Source organism: Eubalaena glacialis, chromosome 19 (assembly GCF_028564815.1).
Source record: "Eubalaena glacialis isolate mEubGla1 chromosome 19, mEubGla1.1.hap2.+ XY, whole genome shotgun sequence".
Classification (NCBI taxonomy): Eukaryota; Metazoa; Chordata; class Mammalia; order Artiodactyla; family Balaenidae; genus Eubalaena; species Eubalaena glacialis.
Window position 1 is genome coordinate 48,501,093 of NC_083734.1, and position 25,359 is coordinate 48,526,451.

Consider the following 25,359-nt stretch of genomic DNA (forward strand, 5'->3'; position numbering starts at 1 on the left):
TTTCATGTATTTTCTCCCCCTCTTCTTCAGTTATGCCCAAGGGAACTAAGAAGTGTAGGGATATGCTTTCAGGTCAGCCTCTATGAGTGGAGATGGGCTAGTGGTGTTGCTTTGATTCTTGATCACTTGATCACTGGCAGTGACTCTCACAGTCAGGAGCTCAGTGTGGGGAGGATGTGGAAGAGCTCCATGCCGGCTTTAGCACTTACTGTGGCAAATTGCAGCCACTGCTTTTGTCGGTCACCCATTTCCAATGTTCGTCAGAAAAGGAAAAATTTAGGTTGCCATTTAAGAACTAAGAAATGAAAATATAACCAGGTTTGCTTTGGCAGTTGGGCCAAGCTAATCATAGGTTTTGTAACTCTGTTGGAGAGAAAGCATGGGTTTCTTTATTTGATTAAATGTAGTACAAATTTCTGAGTCTTGAAATAGATGAGAACAAGCAGTTTATAATTAACAGATCATAAAGGAAAATGTAAACAGCCCAATGAGAAAATACTAAGAGAACGCTGAGAATTAAGAGAGTCTGTGGAACGGTTCTATGTGTAACCTGCCATGTTAGGAATACAGATTAGGGATTTGGATACATTAGCTAATTGTATCCAAGAAATGAATTCATTTCTTGGCACAGTTTTAATCATTGTTTAATCCCTCTGCAGTTTGGCTACTTAGAGTAAAAAATACTTTTTGCAAATGTTGTAAAGTATAAACCATCTCTGAAAAGAAAATTGATGTCATCAAAACACAAAAATATTCTGAAATATTCAGCATTTGCTTTTTTACAGCATCCTATTTCTTGCCTGCATTATATTTCTCAGAGTTTAATTTACTATGATTCAATCAAATTATTTATTTTCCATTTTTCCCCACAAGATTATAAGCTCCTTAAGGATAGGGACTGTACCCATTGTTCATAAATGTGATCTAATACCTCACACAGTGCTGGACACACAGAAAGCACTTAGTAAATATTTATTGAATTAATTCATGCTTTCTTGTATTGTCCATGGAGGTTATTCTGCTGGATCCCATTAATAAATAAATTAACCATTTAAACAATTTGTACTTAATAATCACATATTTCCTGGCAAAATAATGAGTCCAGCAGCCAGGCAGCCTGGACTTCAAAATTGACTCTCTCCCTTGCCTAACTGTGTAACCGTGGGCAGCAAAAGCTTGAGCTATGTGTGCCGCACTTTTACTATCTGTAAGGTAAGGAAGGTGTTGTGAAGATTAAATGATTTAATACATGTAAAGCACTTAGAAAAGTACCAGACGGTAATGCCTCAATAAGCTATTGTTATTATTACTACTAGTACAACTATCAATATTATTATTCCAGAAATAAACTTAAAACACTCTTTTAAAACAATACTAAATATGCTATGTTACTCAGTTTTGATCTTAGAATTCTGTATTTGTGTTGAACTGGTAAGTCATACAGAATTTGAATCTGAAAATTGCTCCCTCTCCTCTTTTCCTTAACTCTACTGTTAAAAAATCAAACAAGTATGGCCTCCTGCAAAAAACCTTCTTTCCTCCTTTTCTTCCTCCATCTTTCCAGAACAAGTTTAATTGTGTCTTTCTCTGTGCTCTCTACTACTTCCTTTAATTTACAAAATACTTCTTGTATATACTGGCTTCTCTCTATCCTTAGGTCATTGCTCCACTTTAAGTTAACCGATGTAAGAGGGGAGTGGTCAGATAATTTTTTATTTTACACTCAATTTTTAGTTATATATAGCATTAGTTAGTTTTTCATAGCTGTAGACTTCTTTCTTGGAGGAAAAAAAAGTATTGTGAATATTGTTTCATTCTCAAACCCAGTGTCCTGTGTCCTTAATACATTTTCTGTAATTTTTGAAAATTAAAATATAACATAATTGCAGAAACGTATACAAATAATAATTATGCAGCTCTATGAAATTTTCAGAAGTGAACACACTTGTATAACCACTACCTAAATCAAGACACAGCACATTACCAGCACCTCAGAACCTTTCCTCATGTTTCCTCTGCATCATAATCCACTCCCTATAAGCTTGACCACTGTTCTGACTGCATTATCAGTGATTTCTTTTACCAGTTTTCAAACTTTATATAAATGAAGTCATTTAGTATGTACTCCTTTGAGTCTGTCTTCTTTTGTTTAGTAGTATGTTTGTGAGATTCTCTTTCATTGCTGTCGTACTTCATTGTCTGTCTACTGTTGATGGGCATTTTCAACTTTGGCTATTATGAACAATTCTATGAATGTTTGTTACATCTATTTTGATGCCCCTACGTATACTTTTCCTTTCGGTATATACCTAGTAGTAGACTTGCTGGGTCATGGGGTTTCAGTCCCCAGTCTAAATTTTTTTCCAAATTTGATGCTACCAGTTTACATTCACATACACTGTACACATTTACATTGTACATACACCAGTACAACAGGATTTAACTGTCCTTTTACCCCATATTATCAAGTGTTTTTGGTTTGTTTCTTTTGTGTGCTATCCTGCACTACACATACGTAGTGGTATCTCATTGTGGTTTTGATTTTCATTTCCGTACAATGTTGAACATTTTGTATAAAACAGGAGTTTTGTAAATTCCCGTGTGGAATTTCTTTTGTTCATCTTTTAATCGTATTGTCTTTATTTTTCTTATTGATTTGTACGAGTTCTTTGTATATTCTAAATACAAGTCCTTTGTTGGATGTATGAATTAAAGATATTCTTCCCACTCTATGGCTTGCCTTTTTACTGTTTTAATGGAGTCTTTGGTGAACAGAAGTTTTTCTCATTAATAAACTTACCCATCTTTTCTTTTTTGTGTTCTGTTTAAGAAATCTTTGCCTAGTCCTAATTCATGAAGATATTCTATTAGGCTGTCTTCCAGAAAATGTATTATCTTTAGTATTTGGGTCTTTTATCCACCTGGAATTGATTTTTGTGTATGGGATGAGGTAGGGACAGGTTTCATTTTTATTCATACATATTGATCCATCAGCAATGATTGAAAACGCCATTTGGTTACTAAAATATTGCAATGGCATCTCTGTCCAAATAAGGTGATTATATATGTATAGATATGTTTCTGGATTCTTTATTCTGTTCTCCTGGTCATTTTATCTATGCTTGTACCAATCATACTCTGTCTTAATTACTTTAGCATTAGATTAAACCTTGATATTAAGTAATAGCAGTCATTCTTCTTCACATTTTCTTTACTATTCCTAGACCTTTCCGTTCCCATGTGAATTTTAGATCCTTTATTTTTTTTAATGTTTAATAATAATTCCTATTAACTTTAATGAAAGCTTTTCAAAATTACAAAACCCATTAAAATAGTTCATCATACTAATAGCTGTAAGAGAAATAAAAACAATTAGTTTTCTTCATAGAGCCTAAAAAAAGGCATTTGATAAACATTCAATAACCACTTCTGCTGTGGAAAAAAAATCCAAACATAAGAATCCTTTAGTTTTATGGTGCTGTATTCCTCATTCAGTATTCTGGGAGCAAAGCCTATTGCATAAACACACTGCTCCCAAATAGCCAAGATAAATTTCAAGAGTTTTAATCAACATAATGTATGAATGATATGATTTATTTTCTGTATAGTAGTGTCACGGTGATTATTTTCCAACAACCTACCAGCCATCTTGTTTTGTGTATCATACTCCAAATTCATCATTATTAAAGAAGTCACAGTAGAATTCCACTCAAGAAAAGTACTGTCTTTGTTTAGGGACATACCTTAATTGGGCGTGTTTGGTTATGAAGATGACACCTTCTTCACATCACCTGGATGGTCATGGATGAGACAGAAAGATAGGTAAAATATTTGGTGTGAGGATTTAAGAGGAATTTTGAGAGTTTTGAACAAATACCCTGGGCAGAGGGGAGGTAGGAAGTGATGCCCAGCAAAATGGTGAGAGACTGGAATCAAGGATGACAGTAGAGCTTAGGGGTTAAGAGCCTGAGTTCTAGATCCAGATTTCCTGGATCAGCTACTTATTAGCTTGTGAATTTGGGTAAGTTACTCATCCCTCTGTGCTTCACTTTCTTTATTCATAAAAAGGGGATATGTGCCTACCTCCTAGGGTGGTTATGATCATTAAAAGAGTTAGTGTATATAAAAATACTTAGAAACAGTACCTGGCATATAATTAATCCCCATATGTGCTAGCTGTTATTATAATTAATAAATGATAATCTGAAAATCTGAGATATATCATATTTTTTAGTTTCATTTAATTATTCTGTGCCATGATATAATCCCCCACCCTTAACAAACACACTGTAACCCCAGTAAAGTCCTGTCCACACACCACTATAAGACTAAGGTTCATTGAAGACTGAAAAGATTACAGCAGAATCTAGTAGTACAGAAAACAGACCCTACACTCAGGAAAGAAATAGCCCAAAGACTAAAAATTCATTGTAAGTTAGAAATTGAAGTAATTTTAAGAATCCATGGAAGTAACAGGTTGGACACTGGTTTTCCTACTGACTGTGTATTAAGAGTTCATCCAATTTGACAGATTTTAAAGGATAAGGTGATTCTAGCTGTTTCAGGGTTTCTCAACCTCAATACTATGTAATGACTTTCGGGGCTAGATAATCCTTTATTGTGGGGAGCTGTCTTGTGTATTGTAGGATGTTTGGCCGAGTCCCTGGCCTCTACCTACTAGATGCCAGTAGCAACACCGCTCCCTGCAGTGTGACAACCAGAAATACCCCACTCATTGCCAAACGTTCCCTGGGGGGCAAAATTGTCACCAGTTGAGAACTGCTAAGTTATTTAAAAGAAACTTCCCTGCACAGAGTTTTTTCCTCAAGTTCCAAACATTCACAAACAGAGAATAGAATAATGCACTACTCTGTAGTCATTTCCTAGCTTCAATAATTTTGGCAACTTTGTTTTATCTATATCGTCTCCATTTTTTTCTGTAGTAATTTCAACAAAACCTGGTCATTATATCATTTCTCCCATAAATACTTTAATGTATATAAAGTATATGAGCTTGTGGACTTCTTAAAAATAATAAATATTAGTATCTTTTTAAGAAACTAATATTTAGGGAAAAAAGCACTTAAGAGAAATAGAGTGATATAGTAAGACTAAGAGTAACATGAGTATAAGAGCCTAGAAGAAAAAGGAAGAGTTTGGTTTCTTTTCCCCTAGCCTCTTTCTTAAGTGAGTAACATTTGGACTTTTGCAAATAATGCATGAAATGATAATATAATTATAGCCTCTTGCCTGCCATTTGTATATAGCGTAGTAGTATGTTGTGAAATTTAAAGAGGTCAGGGACTTTTACATTTTATTATAGATGTCTTCAGAATTACATTTAGCATTTTAACCTGAAACTGTTTACTTCAAATTTCATATGCTATAAATATTCTTGTTATCATAGTAGACTTTGATAAATTTTAATAATATTAAATAGTTGACTCAGTAGTTTAGAAATTCTACACACTGTGGTAATGAAATGAAAAATTCTTCATAGCAAGGGTTTAAAGGTGGAAATTTGCTTGAATGACGGATAGGGGATTTGTTTGTTTTTAATTGAAGTTTAGTTGATTTACAATATTGTGTTAGCTTCAGGTGTACAGCATAATGATTCAGTATTTTTGCAGATTATATTCCATTATAGATTATTACAAGATAATGGGTATAATTCCCTGTGCTATATAGTATACCCTTGTTGCTCATCTACTTATATATAGTAGTTTGTATCTGTTAATCTCATACCCCTAATTTGTCCCTCCTCCCTTCCCTCTCCCCTTTGGTAACCACAGGTTTGTTTTCTATCTCTGTAACTCTGTTTCTGTTTTGTATATACATTCATTTGTATTATTTTTTAGAGTTAGGGTACTTGTTTTGAAGATGCATTTGCATGCATTTGTAACACAGCTTTTTCCTGAGATTTTATGTTAGAGTATCATAATTGGGCAGAGGTAGAGAGATAAGGAACTGTCTGTAATGTTGGACATTATAGAGGTAATAAAGCCCCTGGGATATCTTTCTGGTCTGTGGCAGAGAAATCCATTTTTGTTGCCTCTTGCAGAGAAGTAGGGAAGGGAATATAGATCCTGTTTTTCTACTCTGACATAATTTCAATGAGAATTCTTCTTTTTTTTTTTTTTTTAATAGGACTTTAACGCTGGTAGAATTAGGTTTGAATGCCAGTCTAGGCACTTTCTTTTTTTTTTTTTAATATTAATTAATTAATTAATTAATTATTTATTTTGTCTGCGTTGGGCCTTCGTTGCTGTGCATGGGCTTTCTCTAGTTGTGGCGAGCGGGGGCTACTCTTCATTGCGGTGCGCAGGCTTCTCATTGTGGTGGCTTCTCTTGTTGTGGAGCACGGGCTCTAGGCGCGAGGGCTTCATTAGTTGTGGCACTCGGGCTCAGTAATTGTGGCTCGTGGGCTCAGTAGTTGTGGCTCGCAGGTTCTAGAGCGCAGGCTCAGTAGTTGTGGTGCGCGGGCTTAGTTACTCCGCGACATGTGGGATCTTCCCAGACCAGGGCTTGAACCCGTATCCCCTGCAGTGGCAGGCGGATTCTTAACCACTGTGCCACCAGGGAAGTCCTCAGTGAGAATTCTATATAGATTTTCCACAGATGGAGCACTTGAGTTCAATAATACTCTACAAGGATACACCTGTAGTCCCTTCCTCTGACCTGCAGCTTGTGACTTTAGTAGAGAAGTTAAGATAAATGTTAAATTGAATAATAAGAACATAAACCTCACTTTCTTGCCATTAGGAGTGATTTAATGTGTAACACTGAATATACTAAAAAATTAAGCTATTATGTTTTAGCATCAAACCATATGATACTCTAGTTAATGCTTGCTATGGTGAAAGGACATATCTGACTCCAAAAAAAAAAAAAAAAGATTTTTGTAATATCCTATATAGGATATGTGCTACTGTGGATTGTTAGCAGGTTAGACTGAATGCATCTGAACATAAAACAAAATCTGAAAAAATGTTGACAATGAATCAAGTTAATGTAAAGAGATATTCAGTTTAGGTAAATTAGTTCTGCATCACATTTAAAATAGATCATCTTGAGTTCCCTGGCTATTTTTTATGTCTATAAATTTCTATAAATTCTCTATTTGGAAATAAATTGAGTCCAAGGAAAAAACCTCATACTGACATTGTTCAGCATCCCTCAGTGAAAAGGTTTGAAAAAGAATAATTCCTGAAGTTGGTAACCACTGAAAAATAGCCTGAATAGAAAGAAAATTACACTTAGCTGCCGCTAAGGTGCTCGGTCCTTCCGAGGAAGCTAAGGCTGCATTGGGGTGTAGGCCCTCACTTCATCTGGCGACTGCACCATGCCCGGCAGCCCCTGCCTAGCACTCACCCGCACCATGGCCTCCGACTCGGAGCTCACCTGCATCTACTCGGCCCTCATCCTGCCCGAAAATGAGGTGACAGTCACCGAGGATAAGATCAATGCTCTCATTAAAGCAGCCAGTGTAAATGTTGAACTTTTCTGGCCAGGCTTGTTTGCAAAGACTTTGGCCAGTGTCAACATCGGGAGCCTCATCTACAATGTGGGGGCAGGTGGACCTGCCCCAGCATCTGGGGCTGCACCGGCAGGAGGTCCTGCCCCCTCCACCACTGCTGCCCCAGCTGAGGAGAAGAAAGTGGAAGCAGAGAAAGAAGAATCTGAAGAGTCTGATGATGACATGGGCTTTGGTCTTTTTGACTAAACCTCTTTAGTAACACGTTCAGTAAAAAGCTGAGCTCTTAAAAAAGAAAAAAGAAAGAAATGAAGAAAATTGCGTTAAAAGCTGATTGTATGGAAAGAGTGTAGCAGTCTGGAAGCACAGGATTAAAATGAATGCCAGAGATCAGGAATTTTAGGGGTCTAAATTCCAGGGCAAAAAAATGAACCTGAATGGGGTTTCTTTTTGGAGTGATGAAAGTATTCTGGAATTAGAAAGTGGTGATGGTTCCATAAACTTATGAGGAGACTAAAGCCATTGAGCTGTATACTTTAAGAGGATAGAGTTTATGGTATATGAATTATTTTGAAAAAATGACCCTGACTATGGGGGAAATGATAGCTCAGGGCTATCTGACATAGGATAGGAACCCAACCAGGGTGAGTAGAGCACCTGTGTGCAGGGTGGCAATGAGCAGCGGTGAGATTTGTTACATGTAGGGGGATAGATTAAATAAGGAAAACGAGAACCAGATTTTTCACTATTGGAGAACAGAGTTATAACTTAGGAAAGGAAGAAATCTAGAATTAACCCTATGGTATTGAATTGGAATTGGAGCATCTTTGTGAACATTTGGAGTGTATGTTTGTATATGGATTTACAAATAAAAATGAATGTAGAGTTGTGTGTATGAGTGTACTGCCTAACTCTGTCGACGGAGTGGACCTGGGGGGCCGTGACATCCTAATCGCAATGAGCATACCTGATATTCTAAATACCTTTCCCACTAAAAAAAAAAAAATCAACCCTTCTTGGGAAAAGGACTGATTCTAGGGCTAGGGCAGGGAAAGTACAAGATGAGCCTGGAACGTCTGGTGCCAGAAAGCAAAGAAGTGCTCAGAAAATGACAGGGATATATCAGAAGGTTACAGGAGCCAAATCGAAAGGGCTTACATGGCCAACTTTGGGACAATTTGAGCATCAAAATAAATAATAATAGTAACAGGTTATAACTCATTGAGTAAGATAGGAGTCTTTGAGTTCAGATAGGTAGGTAAATAGATAAAGGAAAAGAAACTAAACTATAGAAGAGTGATGGATTTAGAAAATATCACTATTTGGCAAGCATGATAGTAATTAATTCTACCAAGAAACATTAATGGATGCTAAAAATAGTGGGCAAAAGTTTATTGAGGAGAGATTCAGACTGCTACTTGTACACCAGTGTTCATACTATCATTATTCATAATACCTAATAGATGGAAACAGCTCAAGTGTCCAACTTGATGGACAGATGAATAGATAAACTAAATGTATGTACATAAAATGGAGTCAGTCATAAAAAGGAGTGAAATTCTGATACATGATCTAACATGGGATGAACCTTGAAAATTTGCGAAGTGAGATAAGTTAGACATAAAAGGACAAATACTGTGTGATTCCACTTATATGGGGTACCTAGAATAAGCAAATTCATAGAGACAGAAAGTAGAATAGAGGTTACTAGGGGCTAGTAAGAGGGGAGATTGGGGAGTTTTATTTAGTGGATACACAGTTTCTCTGGGGGATGATTAAAAAGTTCTGAAAATGGAGATGGTTGCACAACATTGTGAACGTACTTAATGCCACTGAATCGTACACTTAAAAATGGTTAAAATGGCAAATTTTGTTACGTGTATTTTTATCACAAAAATTTTTTTTAATTTAAAAGTTTGTTGAAGAATGGTATACTTACATACTTTCAAAGTATCCCCACATTACATACTTATTAATTATAAAGAGAAAGAGTATAATTTTAGAGTGGAAATATCTGGCAAACACTGCCATAACCAAGTGATCAAAGTTAACACAGCATTGCTTTTGCAATAGTCCTGCCAAAAATGCATAACCTGAATTAAATCATGACATAACTTCAAATTGAGGGACACTGTGCAAAATAGCTGGCCTGTAATCTTCAAAAGTGTCAAGATCATGAAAGTTTAGAAGAGACTGAGGAACTGTTCGAGATTAAGGGAGTCAAAGAGAACTAAGAACTAAGTGCATTGCTTAATCCTGAATTGGATCATCTTGCTAGAAATGACATTACTGGATAAATATCAAAACTTAAATGGGGTCTGTGGATGAGATCATAATAATGTAAAATGTTAGGTTCCTGATTTCTCTGCTAGTACTGTGGTTATGTAAGAGAATTGCTTGTTTATAGGAAATGCATACTGTCTGGGCATGATGGGATATCATGTCTATATTTTCAAGTGGTTAAGGAAAAAAATGTCCTTTGTACTATTCTTGAAACTTTTTTGTAAGTTTGAACTGATTTTAAAATAAAAAAGGATATTTACACGAACTGTAAGGAAAAAAAAAAAGATAAAAGAACCTGAATGAAGGTGGTGATTATGGCCAGGACTAGATCCCAAGACTAGGACTTGTATTGGAAGGCTAACTGCCAAAGAAATGGGAAACTTCTATTCAGTGAGTTACAAAAACATTTTCTCAAATTCAAGGGTTTCAAGTAAATATATTGAGGATTCTGAGTAGACTATCAATTATAATATGTAACAGTGGAAAAATCAGCTTCTAGTCAGGGACTTAGTAATTTTGCATTTAGAATGTGAAAACAAAGGAAATGACCAAACTGAATGAAAAAAAAAGTTGCAAAACTGGCCATTTTATTTTGATAGTTTCAGGTGTTTCAATGTCTTCCTGTTATAGGTGATGCTGAACAAGAACTTGGTCCCCCTCCATCTGTAGATGAGGCAGCAAACACACTCATGACTCGTCTGGGTTTCCTCCTTGGAGAGAAAGTCACGGAAGTTCAGCCAGGTGACCAATACAACATGGAAGTACAGGATGAAAATCAGGTAAACTGCTTCCTATCAACTTAGTGAAACATGGGATGAAACAGCCTATTATAACCAGGAAAGGAAAAATGTTGCAGGGTGTCGGTGTTCTGAGAAGAATAATCCCAAGTATAGAATGCCTTTTGAGGCCTGGAGATATAACTTAATTTTCCATAATCACTATATTTCTTCAGTTTATGGAACATCTTTTAGTTTCCTTCTTAAGTTTAAAAAGCCACTTTAAGGTTTTGACTTATTTATTGAATGAATGAGGAAATAAATAAGTAAATAAGCCAACAAACAAAATAGACATATATATGAGCACCGCACCCCCAAATTGCAGAATACATATTGTTTTCAGGTACACATGGATTATTTGCCAAATTGACAATATGCTGATCCATAGAACAGATCTCAACAAATGTCAAAAGATTTCAATTACTATGACCATAGTAGAATTAATCAATTGTAAAATAACATAGAAAATGATAGCTAAAAGATAACTTAGAAAATCAAAATCCCCAAGTGTTGGGATATTAATATACTCCTAAGTAGTCTTTAAGTCAGAAAATCATAAGAAATTGGAAAATATTTTAAATGGAAATAATAAAAAACAAAATATAATAAAACTTGTAGTATATAAAATATGCTTTAAAAAACTTTAGTTTTGGATACATATATTAGAAAAGCAGAAAATCTGAAAAATTAATGATCTAGATATTTATCTCAGAAAGTTAAAAATATCAGCAATTTGAAAAAATTATTATTTCATAGACTTTTTTCTTTTGGCTATTCCATTCTTTTCAGTTAAAATGTAGCAAAAGAAGTTATTAGACTCAGATTCATTTATGTGGTCTTAATCTTTAAAATGAATGTCTGGTAGTGAGCCATTTCACTTAGAAGATGACAAATTAAATTCAAATTGCGTATTCTCAGTAATGTTGGTGAAGATTCCATGTCATATGTTAGCTTCATCATAAAGTGTACAAGGATTATTGGAATATATTTGTAGATCATGTGGTTAATGCTCAGATGTTCCAGAGCTCTCTCCTCAGACTTTTCCTTTCTTTATATTCTCACTCCTAAGGTCATTGGTTTTGCTGGCTGCACATTCTGATCACGTAGGCAGTTTCTGTAAAATTCAAATACCTGGAGATTCTAATCAGATTGAAACTCTTCCATTCTTATGTCTTTAAATACTGTCTTAACTCCTAAACTATCTCTAGCCCTGCCTTTCCCCTTAACTCTAGATCTGTATTTCTAGCTGCCTACACCACCTTTTCTACCTATGTATCCAAGATACATCTCAAATTTATCATGTCAAAAAACTGAACTCTTGCATTTTTCCCCAGAACCTGCTCCTTCTACTGAGTTTCCTGTCTGAATAGGTGGCATCACCTACAGGCATAAGACAAAAACACTGGAGTCATTCTTGGCTTTACTCTGTCACACTCTACATTCACTCTTTCAGCAAATTATGTAGGCTTTGTCTTCAGAATGTATGCTAAGTTTGATCCCTTTTCATTACTTCCACTGGTACACCTAAATCCAGGTCACTGTCATCTCTTGCCTGGGCTAGTGCAATAGCTCCTAGAATGTAAGGTTAGAAGGCTGGAACTTTTGCCTGTTCTATTTACGGCTGTATCCTCTGCACCTAGAACAATGTCTACTATTAGTAGGTGCTCAATAAATATTTGCTGTCTGAATAAATGGCCTCCTAATAGGGCTCTGCTTCCACTCTTGCCCCCTGTAGTCTGTTTACACAGAAGACAGTGTGATCCTTGTAAAATGCGAATTTTACAAGGATCTTCTCTCAATCTCAATCTCCCACTGTATTCCCCCACATTTAACATTAAATCTGAAATCTTTACCATGACCAGCAAGGGGCTACCTGATCTGACCCCTCGCTGCCTCTCCTACATCATTTCCTACCCCTCTCCCTTTCACCTGCAGCTCGCCAGCAACACTGACCTTCCTGTCATTCCTCGAACACATAAAACATTCATTTATACTGGAATGTTCTTCCCACATAACTCACTTCCTTACTTTATCCAGTGCTCTGCTCAAATGTTACCTCCTCCGAGAGGCCTCTTCCTTAATTACTTTATCTAATAGCACCTGCCCATCACTGTATCCCCTTATCCTGGTACTTTATTTTTTTTTATAGCTCTTGTCATTAATTTATTACATTATATATTTAGTTGTGAGGGGGGTTGTCTGTATATCATACAAGAATGTAAGCTTCATGGTGATAGGGATTAATTTTTTTTTAAACTAATTTACATTGTAACTGTGTCAGTATGCTGTGATCTGTGAATAAAAAATGGAAATGATATATGTTGAGGGCTTCATTTAAATTGGTATAAATAAAACATCTATTTTATTTTTTATCTCTTTATATTCACAGCAGGTTAAAATATGACTGTTCTAATAATGACCAAGAAACATGACATTACAATCTGAGAATTTGCCAAGGACCCTGTTGTTTCTAAAAAGCTACATTTCTTGAGGTGCTAAAATTTATATTTGGTTGCTTTTGAGATGCTTCATGTCACAGCCTGTTGCAGTAATTTCTAAATAAAGTCACATGACTTGTGACTTCATTTAGAAATCAGGTAGCCCCTTCCTGGTCATGGTAAAGATTTCAGATTAGAGAGTGCCTTGTGCATTTACTGAATAAATTCGTCATAAAATAAGTAAATGAGTAGTATCATTGATTTAATATAATTAAAGTGATATAGTATAATAGAAAAGTCACTGAACCAGGAGGTAGAAGATTTGTAGGGTTCATTTATATTTCAATTTTCAGGTAAAAAAAAAATGGAAACACACTGCCAGAAAGTGATGGAATAGTATTCAAATCCAGGCAGTCTGCTTTTACAACTTATGTTCTTAATAGCTACACCATACTGGTCCAGTATAGTATGAAATAATGACAGGATTGTTGTGAAGATCAAGTTAAATCATGAATATGAAATCACTTTGTAAGCTGTAAAATGTCATATAAACAAAAGATATATATGCAATATAATTAGTATGTAAATGTATGCAGGACCTGTATGATTTGGGGGAAATTGCTTCATAGCTTGCATACTTAGGGTAGTTTCATTTTCACATTTCTTAAATGGGGAAATAATATTTATTATGCCTCATACTTGGTTGATAAGGAGATAATGAAGTATCAATTATAACATTTAAAAAATTTTAACTACGAAACATTGAACAAATGTAAAATATTAATAATGAAGCTACATGATAGCCCTCTTGGAATAGAATGTACCATGAAACTATCTTGGAACCACAGAAGAAAGTGGCTGAATTGATCATTGGAATTTCTAGTCTTAGGAAAATTATTAAGAACTAGGAGGTCATGTTCACTTAGTGGCTTTCTTCTGTACTAAACAGCATACTGACAAAGATAGATTGCTTTGTTTAGGAAGACCCTATAGTAATGGTGTCCTCAGAATAGTGCTAGTAATGACAAAATCCAGCACAGGCAAGTCAGCATATATCATTTTTTTGCAAAGGACAACATATTGAAAGTGATATTCAACTGATCACTATATTTTCTTCTCTCAGTAGTTTCTGGGCTATTAGGATGTACCTTATAAATTCCATCATTAGATTCTTCCCTTGTGTATTTGTAGAACCTTTAAGAGATCCGATTGGGAGTTTGGGATCCTTCTGGAGACCACTAAAAGATCAATGGGAAAACCACTGAAAGGTTTTAGAAGTGGAGCAGCTTAATTAGATGTCCATTTTAGCCTGCAGTATGGAGAGTAGATAATGTTGTCTTTCTGTGCCTAGAAGAGATTTCTATGTCTCATTAACTAGCCTCCTTAAATAAATATAAGGCTTGCCTTTTAATTCACAAACGATGGACAGTTTTCTGCTTTCTGAATGGCTTGATCTTTAAGCTTTGCTTTTACAGTTAAAGCTTTTAAAGCATACAGTCTGTGATAAATGCTTTATTTTCCAGAAAATAACTTGTAGTAAAAAGTATGCGTCATTTGAGCTTAACCTCCACATTGGCTATATTATGCATATAATACAGTTTCCTTTCTCACAGAACAGACTGAGAATCTTGTCTAAAAATGGAAATTAGTTGCTACAGAGGTAATAGATTTATACCCAAATGAAACTTTTTCAACATGGAATGACTATAGTGTAGATATATCTAATGTAAAAGACTCTAATACAGTTCTATTACAGTACCCACATATTTCTTAAACTGAGAATGAGGCAGTTTAAAATTGCCATGCCAAATTCTAACTAGGGAGGATTCTAATTCAGTAAGACTGGGGTGGGGTTCAGTATCTGTCAGTTTTGTAGGGGAACTTGTTTTTTACATTCCACAGGTAATTCTACTGCAAGCCCAGTTTTAAAAAATATCATTGCTCTGGTAGACCAACATCATTTTATAGAAATAGAGGAAATTACAAAGAAATTGAAACTCCTCCCTCCTCTGGAGAAAAATTCTATAGAAGAGAAATGGCATAGATTTGAGGGCTTATTGTGTTATTAAGAAAAATCAGTTTCTAATATTATTCATATGATTGAAAATATTTACTTGGTTGCAGGGTTCTGAGAATGTCAGTTATGCTTGGTTGAGTTGAATGTATCTTTTATGACCTGGTTATAGCATTTAAATTAAAATCAAAACCTGGATTCAACACAGATAATTAAATATAAGAGATTGCATCTGGAAGTCATTTGGGGACGAGTCAGAGAGCCTTAATATTCTCATATTCAGTGATCAACATATTTTCCAGTCAAGTTATAAAATGTAAATCTTCAATTTTAGCAGAGAGGTTATGAATAGACTCTGTATGTAAAGAAGTTGAAATGCTTTTTTTTTAATTTAACATTTAAAGATGTCAAATTTATCATTAGTACTCCGTCAAGTAATTTTGCCACTGATCAGTTACTGTTTTGAAAAGGATAACATTTTTTTTTTAAACATCATTATTGGAGTATAATTGCTTTACAGTGGTGTGTTAGTTTCTGCTTTATAACAAAGTGAATCAGCTATACATATACATATATCCCCATATCTCCTCCCTCTTGTGTCTCCCTCCCACCCTCCCTATCCCACCCCTTTAGGGGGTCACAAAGCACCAAGCTGATCTCCCTGTGCTGTGCAGCTGCTTCCCACTAGCTATCTGTTTTCCATTTGGTAGTGTATATATGTCCATGCCACTCTCTCTCTTCATCCCAGTTTACCCTTACCCCTCCCCGTGTCCTCAAGTCCATTCTCTACGTCTGCGTCTTTATTCCTGTCCTGCCCCTAGGTTTTTCAGAACCTTTTTTTTTTTTTAGATTCCATATATGTGTGTTAGCATACGGTATTTGTTTTTCTCTTTCTGACTTACTTCACTCTGTATGACAGACTCAAGGTCCATCCACCTCACTACAAATAACTCAGTTTCATTTCTTTTTATGGCTGAGTAATATTCCATTGTATATATTTGCCACATCTTCCTTATCCATTCATCTGTTGATGGACACTTAGGTTGCTTCCATGTCCTGGCTATTGTAAATAGAGCTGCAGTGAACATTGTGGTACATGACTCTTTCTGAATTATGGTTTTCTAGGGTATATGCCCAGTAGTGGGATTGCTGGGTCGTATAGTAGTTCTATTTTTAGTTTTTTAAGGAACCTCCATACTGTTCTCCATAGTGGCTGTATCAATTTACATTCCCACCAACAGTGCAAGAGGGTTCCCTTTTCTCCACACCCTCTCCAGCATTTATTGTTTGTAGGTTTTTTGATGATGGCCATTCTGACTGGTGTGAGGTGATAACCTCATTGTAGTTTTGATTTGCATTTCTCTAATGATTAGTGATGTTGAGCATCCTTTCATGTGTTTGTTGGCAATCTGTATATCTTCTTTGGAGAAATGTCTATTTAGGTCTTCTGCCCATTTTTGGATTGGGTTGTTTGTTTTTTGGATGTTGAGCTGCATGAGCTGCTTGTAAATTTTGGAGATTAATCCTTTGTCAGTTGCTTCATTTGCAAATATTTTCTCCCATTCTGAGGGTTGTCTTTTGGTCTTGTTTATGGTTTCCTTTGCTGTGCAAAAGCCTTTAGGTTTCATTAGGTCCCATTTGTTTATTTTTGTTTTTATTTCCATTTCACTAGGAGGTGGATCAAAAAGGATCTTGCTGTGATTTATGTCATAGAGTGTTCTGCCTATGTTTTCCTCTAAGAGTTTGATAGTGTCTGGCCTTACATTTAGGTCTTTAATCCATTTTGAGTTTATTTTTGTGTATGGTGTTAGGGAGTGTTCTAATTTCATTCTTTTACATGTAGCTGTCCAGTTTTCCCAGCACCACTTATTGAAGAGGCTGTCTTTTCTCCACTGTATATTCTTGCCTCCTTTATCAAAGATAAGATGACCATATGTGCGTGGGTTTATCTCTGGGCTTTCTATCCTGTTCCATTGATCTATATTTCTGTTTCTGTGCCAGTACCATACTGTCTTGATTACTGTAGCTTTGTAGTATAGTCTGAAGTCAGGGAGCCTGATTCCTCCAGCTCCATTTTTCTTTCTCAAGATTGCTTTGGCTATTCGGGGTCTTTTGTGTTTCCATACAAATTGTGAAATTTTTTGTTGTAGTTCTGTGAAAAATGCCATTGGTAGTTTGATAGAGATTGCACTGAATCTGTAGATTGCTTTGGGTAGTATAGTCATTTTCACAGTGTTGATTCTTCCAATCCAAGAACATGGTATGTCTCTCCATCTGTTTGTATCATCTTTAATTTCTTTCATCAGTGTCTTATAGCTTTCTGCATACAGGTCTTTTGTCTTCTTAGGTAGGTTTATTCCTAGGTATTTTATTCTTTTTGTTGCAATGGTAAATGGGAGTGTTTCTTTAATATCTCTTTCAGATTTTTCATCATTAGTGTATAGGAGTGCAAGAGATTTCTGTGCATTAATTTTGTATCCTGGTACTCTACCAAATTCATTGATTAGCTCTAGTAGTTTTCTGGTAGCATCTTTAGGATTCCCTATGTATAGTATCATGTCATCTGCAAACAGTGACAGTTTTACTTCTTCTTTTCCAATTTGGATTCCTTTTATTTCTTCTTTTCCAATTTGGATTCCTTTTATTTCTTTTTCATCTCTGATTGCTGTGGCTAAAACTTCCAAAACTATGTTGAATAATAGTGGTGAGAGTGGGCAACCTTGTCTTATTCCTGATCTTAAAGGAAATAGTTTCAGTTTTTCACCATTGAGAACGATGTTGGCTGTGGGTTTGTCATATATGGCCTTTATTATGTTGAGGTAAGTTCCCTCTATGCCTACTTTCTGGAGGGTTTTTATCATAAATGGCTGTTGCATTTTGTCAAAAGCTTTTTCTGGATCTATTGAGATGATCATATGGTTTCTCTCCTTCAATTTGTTAATATGGTTTATCACATTGATTGATTTGTGTATATTGAAGAATCCTTGCATTCCTGGGATAAACCCCACTTGATCATGGTGTATGATCCTTTTAATGTGCTGTTGGATTCTGTTTGCTAGTATTTTGTTGAGGGTTTTTGCATCTATGTTCATCAGTGATATTGGCCTGTAGTTTTCTTTCTTTGTGACATCTTTGTCTGGTTTTGGTATCAGGGTAGGATAACATTTCTTGAGTGTTTGAAAAAACATAGACTTTCATTCATTATTTCATTAATTTATTTGGGTAGAAAGAGCTAAAGAAAAGCAAATTGTCATTAAATTAGGTAAACCAGAATATATTACCGTCAGTCTTTTTGGTGATTATTCATTACTTCCCATCAAAAATGTGAAAAGGAGGTAACTTTAGGTGTAAGAATCACTCAGTGATCTCAGTCTGTAATCAGTTTCTACAGAGAAATTATTTCATTTTGTATTAAGTTAATATTGTTTGATCTATTTTATTTGACAAACTTTTAGATAAGGCATTTTCCCTGCATTCATTTATTGTCTCTGAGCAGCCCCCTGTGTATCAAAAAACAACCCATTTATTTGCATTAAGAACTTTATTTTTATTTCTCCTTGGCTGCAGAGATATTTTTTTTCTATCCAAAGAAAATTATTAGCAAGAAAAAGTTCCAAGCCTTCAGAAAAGTTTCGATTGAAAATAGCAAGAAAAATTTGTGATTAATAAGTTCCTCTATTAGTTCATAGCAATGATAAAGACTACTTGTCACTGTGAGTTTCCTAGGCAGAAAAACAGGCCAGTCTCTGCTCATGTTAAATTTATCAAGTTTCACCTTAATTATAGAACACAGAATGCTTTATCCCGGAAGGCAAAAACAAACAGAACCTAATGGATGTAAAAGTTGTGCATGTGGATTTTTTTCTTTTTCTTATCAAAGCATGTGTTTTACCATAAGATATATTTTACTTTAACAGCTGATCAGTTTATCTTATTTTTCATTTCAATTTTTCAGACCTCAGCAATCACCCAGAGGATAAGTCCCTGTTCCACCTTGACTAGCAGCACTGCCTCTCCACCAGCCAGTAGCCCCTGCTCCACTCTCCCGCAAGTCAGTGCAAATGCAACTGCCAAGGATGGCAGCTATGGGGCTGTCACTAGTCCAACCTCCACCCTTGAAAGCAGAGATAGTGGTATCATTGGTAAGTTGTTTTTTATATTAATCATTAAAAAAGAAATCATTTTGTGTCTTTTTTTCTTTTTAAAATAATTACACAAGCTCAAGGTTTTCAAAAATTCTGCTTTTGAGTTACTGAGATGTATATATAAAATGTGTCCTTTTCTTTTTAATGATACAGGAGAGAGACATAAAGGGTAAACAAAATGAGAGGTATCCCTCCCTGCTTAACCAGTCCTTTAAAGATATTATCTGATAAAAGAAGGGATGAATAGAAAAAGTTCTTTCTACTTCTTCTTGTAAATTCACATGCATCATCTGTCTACCAACAGAAGTGGTTCAGAAAAAGTTTATTCCTCACTGAACTAGTAGAGTTTCTTGGTGGTTCTCAGTTCTTCGTATTATTGCCTGTTGTATACTTGTTAAGGGGAGTCAGTCACATGGAAATGAGCAAAGTTTTGGGAAAAGAAGAATCTGAAGACAAAGAAATGCAAAGAGAAGAAAAGAAGACTGAGCACAGAATCTTACGGCACGTTCAAATTGAGCAGGGGGTGAGAGGTGTGAGAATGAGCCAGTAGATACAGAAAAAGGATAGTCAGACAGATAGGAGAAAAAGTGGGGCAGGATAATGTTACCAGTGCCAAGGAAGATAAAAGTTTCAAGGAAGGGGTGAGGAGAGGCTGGTCAACAAATGACAGAAGCTGAAGAGGCTAGGAAAATGGAAACGACAAAGGAATAAAGACAATGAAATATTTTTTCCTCATTTGGCTTCCTTCTAAAGGTTATCAAATCAAAATATTTATTTGTTTAGATGTTATTGCAGATATTTTAATGCCATGTCAACTCAGCATATCTCTAGTACTTAAATGAATATACATCAACATGTGAATTTATTCACTTTAAATAAATAATGAGTTGATAAAAAGAATATTTTTACAGCAAAGTTACAGGATACAAAATCAACATACAAAAACCAGTTGCATTTCTATACCCTAACAATGGATAACCAAAAAAAAATAAAATTAAGAAAGCAATTCCATTACAGTAGCATCAAAAAGAATAAAATACTTAGGAATAAATTTAACCAAGGAGGCAAAAGGCATGTACACTAAACACTACAAAACATTGCTAAAGAAATTTTAAAAGACTTAAATAATTGGAAATATATCCTGTGTTCATGGATTGGAAGACTGATATTGTTAAAATGATAATATTTCTCAAAGCAATCTGCAGAATCATTGACATCCTTATAATAATCCCAACAATGTTCTTTGGAGAAATAGAAACACCCATTCTAAAATTAATGTGAAATCTCAAAGGACCCCAAATAATCAAAACAATTTTGAAAAAGGAGAACAAAGTTGGAGGACTCACATTTCCTGATTTTAAAACTTATTACAAAGCTCCTAAAAGGCAGTATTCATGTCTAATAATTTTATATACCCTTAGTATCTAACATAATAATTTCTAATTTGTGATTACTTTATATGAGAAGTCATTATGAAGATATTATCATTAAATAGCTAAATATTTTAACTAAATAAAATACATAGATAGATAAAATATGATGAAAATTGACCTCTTTTCCTAACCTCTGAAATAGTTTATAGAAAATTGGAATTACCTGTTTCTTGATTATTTAGTAGGACCTGCCATTAAAATATTTCGGACCTGTTATTTTCTTTATGTCGATTTTTTAAACTACTATTTCAGTGTATTTAATACTATAGGACTTAAAAATTTTTCTTTTTCTTCCTGAATCTGTTTTCCTTAGTAATGGTTTTTATCTTTTTTCAAATTTATTTGCAAAAAGTTGTCCAAAATATTCTCTTATAATGACATCACTACCTACCCAGGAACCCAAGCTAGAAAGCCAAGAGGAGAGTCCTTCCCACCTTCCTTCCCCCTGTATTTCTCATCCCTGTATTGTTTTTTCATCTTTCCTAGCATTGCCTTGATAGTCCGCATTATCTTAGACCTAGATTAATACAAATCTAACTGTTCTCTCTGCGTTTTTTGTCTTGTCCTAAGTCTGTTTTTCACACAGCCACCAAAGTGAATTAACTGAAAAACAATTACTATTTTGATTCTGTTGTCTGTAAGATGAAGTGAACTACCTGAAAATCAAATCTGATCAGATCACTCCTTTGGCTCCCATTTACCTAGCAGATAAAGGCCAGGCTCTCCTGATCTGACCGCAGCCAATTTCTCCAGCCTTCAAGCCCACTACTTTAGGCCTTGTATATATTATTCTGGCAACTTTAGATTTTGTTGTTACCTGACACATTGGTTTTTTCATCTCTGTGCTTTTGCTCATATTGATCATTCTGCCTTGTAATCTCCTCTCTCCCTCTTAAATTTGACTAACTCCTACATATTTTTTAAGATTCACCTTGAGTATTCTGTCACCACTACTACCACCACCTCTCTTCACTTCTCCACTCCACCTCCTATCCAATACATATTATTATTCTGTGTTCCCAGTAATACCTGTATATATCTGTATCATTACATTTAACACATGGTATTATAATTACTTTTGGAGCCTGCTTTTCACCATTAGACTGTTTCTTGTTAGCCAAAATTGTGTCTTATTCATCCGTATCTGTACCACCTAGTCCAGTGACTGACATGTGGTAGCATAGTAGGTGCTCAAAGGAAAGAAAGCTTAAGTGTGGAAGGATAGGGGATAAAGGACTGACCTGGCACTTTACTTTTTTGACAGGTGTTTAGAGTGTTTAGAGTGACCATTGGGTACAAGATGGAACTTTATTAAATTTTTAATAAATAATAGAGATTAGAATTCTCCATCGACTAATCTTATTCTCTTAAGTTCTCTTTATGATTCATTTTGGCCCAGTGACTTTTATAATCCCAGCCAAACCTCTTCCTGGGTTCTTCTGTCGATCTTATTAGAGTGTCTGTAACTGCATATCATCTATTCTGCCATACATAAAAAAATAGCTTTAGAAATATGTTCATCCAAGCAGAAGGCATGGTGCTGACAGATTGGATAAAATCCGTTTACAAGTAGTTACCTTTCAAAGTGGAAGCTTAACATGTCAGTGAGTGTTCAGAATAAATGTTCATAATGTTCTGAAAATTAAAAATGAGATCCTGCTTTGACTTATAGCAGACAGTGTTCCTCATTTTTTTTTTCTGATAAATTTCCAGAATTGTGTTCCTTGTAAATATAAGTGCCTTTGTGGATAAGAGAGCTAATTTGAAGAATAATGAACTTCCATTCTTTAATGTGTATAAATACTGAAACAGATTTACTTGCAAAATAATGAGAGAAGAAAGAGAATAATGTCTGTTCCTAAAATTACAAAAGACTATAGAGTAGTTATCAAATTATATGTGAGCAGCTTATCTTGAGAAATGACTTGTTTCCCTTTAGTTTTTTTTCACTGCAGTCTGATTTGGAAGAAAATTGTATATGGCATAAGTAATAATAGTCAAAGATATTGTTATTACCTTGGAAATCTCAAGGCTGGCCTACCTTAACTGTTAAATATGTTTCAAGTATTTTCCCCACTGATTATAGAAACATCTGCTTTTCCAAATTAACTATTGCTTATATTATTTCAAACAAAAACTTCCAAGATGGTCTGTTGTTTATTAGTGTTCCATATTTAAATCTTGCCCCATCAGCAAAAAGCACAAAAGTTATTAAATGTATTAATTTAAATTATCTATTTTTAATTTCTTTATATATCAGTCAGTTCAGTGTGAATTCCTTATGATTACATTTTGTAATTATAGCAATCAGAATTTTAGTGATGCCTGCTGTATCACTCTTATAGCATGCCAAAATATGTAGAATTCTAGTTATAAGAATCAGAATACTAGAAATGCAGAGTTCCTGAATTTTTAAGTATTGTTAATGTAAAAAGTTCCTCTCTCAGATTCTAAAAGGTTGTAAACAACTGTAACTTCTTAGATTCTATGTGGTCTAGATTCACCCCAGATGTAATTTAATTTCTACCACAGAAAGCATTCTCTGTTCCAATCATAGCTTCCCTTTCCTCAAACTCACAACCTTTCTTAAATATGTGGTAAAATATCACTGACATGATTGTCAGGTATTTACAGTGTAATTTCCTATTTGTTACTCTTATTTTATTGGTATAACTTTAATGGTATAATGGCCTTATATATGTGCCTCGTTAGATACCACCAACTACATATAATCTCCTATCAGCTTATATATAAGCTCCTATATAGCTTCAAGCAAAAATCTTGATAATCGTAAACTCTGTGAGATATACATCATTTTTATATCCTATTCCTTTTTCATGTTAAGTTTTAATAATGGGCTGATTTGGTATGGTGTTACATAGCAAAATGAATTTAAGCATGGATCCATTTAGGCATGTTTCTTGCCTTTTGTTTATCTGGAGATCACAGTTCCTTCCAGAAGGGTATAATTCTTTTTAAATTTCTTTTTTTTAATTTATTTATTTGTTTATTTTTTATTGTTGGCTGCGCTGGGTCTTCGTTGCTGCACGCGGGCTTTCTCTAGTTGCGGTGAGCGGGGGCTACTCTTCATTGCAGTGCGTGGGCTTCATATTGCTGTGGCTTCTCTTGTTGCGGAGAATGGGCTCTAGGTGCACGGGCTTCAGTAGTTGCGGCACTCGGGCTCAGTAGTTGCGGCACTCGGGCTCAGTAGTTGTGGCTCACGGGCTCTAGAGCACAGGCTCAGTAGTTGTGGTGCACGAGCTTAGTTGCTCCACGGCATGTGGGATCTTCCCGGACCAGGGATCAAACCTGTGTCCCCTGCATTGACAGGCAGAGTCTTAACCACTGTGCCTCCAGGGAAGTCCCAGAAAGGTATAATTCTTGAATTCCCTCTTTTAATCAAATCTCAGGATTTTTTTTTTCTTTAGGTTCTGATTTATTGCCAAATTTGGTCTTATATCCTTTAGCCTTATATCACTTAACACCTAGGAAGATGAAGTATCTACAGCTTTGCTCATTGTTGAGTGATTATGTTTTCCTAATATTTCACATTAGTAACTAAAAAGCAAAATCAGAAACTCCTAATCAAAGACCTTTGTTCCTTTCGTAACATATATTCCAGTAGGATGTTATATGTTCTTTTTTTGATCCAAATTTTCACGTTTAAGAAATCACCTCCCTGAGTCATAAACTTGAACATTAGATAATTTGAGTTATTTTTTTATATTTTCTCCAACCTGTTTTCAGAAATGTGCAATTGTATCTTCACTGCTAAGTTTCTCCAGTTATTGTGCTAGTGACTCTGTCATCCTTCCCACCTTCTACTTACTTAGCACTAATAAATTTTTGGTAACTATAGCGTTATATTTATATGGCATGGCATATATGTTAAAGAAGTCTAGATACTGCCTATTAAATTGATCAAGGAGACCAAACAGAGCATTTCTCTTGCATAATTGACCTAACTAATATAATAATAATAATAATAATAGTAGTAACAACAACCATTGATTGAGTACAAAGTATGAGGCGGGTACCATTACTTAATCCTTACAATCATCTTATAAGAAAATAGTTGTAAAGGTTTCACAGGATCAGGTAATTGAAAGGGTACATAAGACTCCGCAGAAAAATGCTTACGAAAAGCTTTCAGTAAAGATACAGTACAGCAGGCGAAAGAGAATGCAGGCGAACACCGAGGATCCATTCCCAAGTGCAGCTCTCCAGGTTCTTTTTTTCTTTTTAACATCTTTATTAAAAAGTTAATAAATACTTTGGAGTATAATTGCTTTACATTGTTGTTAGCTGCTGCTGTATAACAAAGTGAATCAGCTATACGTGTACATATATCCCCATATCCCCTCCCTCTTGTGTCTCCCTCCCACCTTCCCTATCCCACCCCTCTAGGTGGACACAAAGCACCGAGCTGATCTCCCTGTGCTATGCGGCTGCTTCCCACTAGCTATCTGTTTTACATTTGGTAGTGTATATATGTCCATGCCACTCTCTCACTTTGTCCCAGCTTACCCTTCCCCCTCCCCGTGTCCTCAAGTCCATTCTCTACATCTGCGTCTTTATTCCTGTCCTGCCCCTAGGTTCTTCAGAACCATTTTTGTTTTTTTAGATTCCATATATATCCAGGTTCTTTCTTAATCAAATAGGATGTGCCTGTCCCCAGAGTATAAATCACTGAGATTTGTATAAGGAATCTTGGTTTCAGGAGAGCCCCCCAGAAGTTTACAGTGAAGCTTTTTATGCCCCTCTGGTCACATAGCTAAGCCAGGCTGTCCAAGTAG

The 25,359-nt window shown here is 35.3% G+C and overlaps 2 protein-coding genes across 10 annotated transcripts in view; both read left to right on the forward strand.

The window, feature by feature from the left end:
- The window catches only part of TANC2 (tetratricopeptide repeat, ankyrin repeat and coiled-coil containing 2), a 351,153-nt gene that overhangs the window by 190,542 nt on the left and 135,252 nt on the right, over positions 1–25,359 (forward strand). For all 8 annotated transcript variants that reach the window (XM_061174771.1, XM_061174772.1, XM_061174774.1 and 5 more), the window contains 2 exons: positions 10,388–10,536; positions 18,941–19,127. In XM_061174771.1, coding sequence (XP_061030754.1) covers positions 10,388–10,536; positions 18,941–19,127 — 336 coding nt within the window. The remainder of the gene's footprint in view (positions 1–10,387; positions 10,537–18,940; positions 19,128–25,359) is intronic.
- LOC133080148 (large ribosomal subunit protein P1-like) lies at positions 7,343–7,768 on the forward strand. 2 transcript variants are annotated; one of them, XM_061176021.1, is made up of 2 exons: positions 7,379–7,451; positions 7,527–7,768. In XM_061176021.1, the coding sequence occupies exons 1-2, from the start codon at positions 7,379–7,381 to the stop codon at positions 7,721–7,723; spliced, it is 270 nt and encodes an 89-aa protein (XP_061032004.1). In that variant the 3' UTR covers positions 7,724–7,768. The 2 variants fall into 2 exon arrangements, with proteins under 2 accessions (XP_061032003.1, XP_061032004.1); XM_061176020.1 differs by having other exon boundaries at positions 7,343–7,768.

What these genes read in the sequence shown, in the direction of transcription:
- LOC133080148 (XM_061176020.1), top strand. Translation starts at nt 7,343, where the DNA reads ATGCCCGGCAGCCCCTGCCTAGCACTCACCCGCACCATGGCCTCCGAC.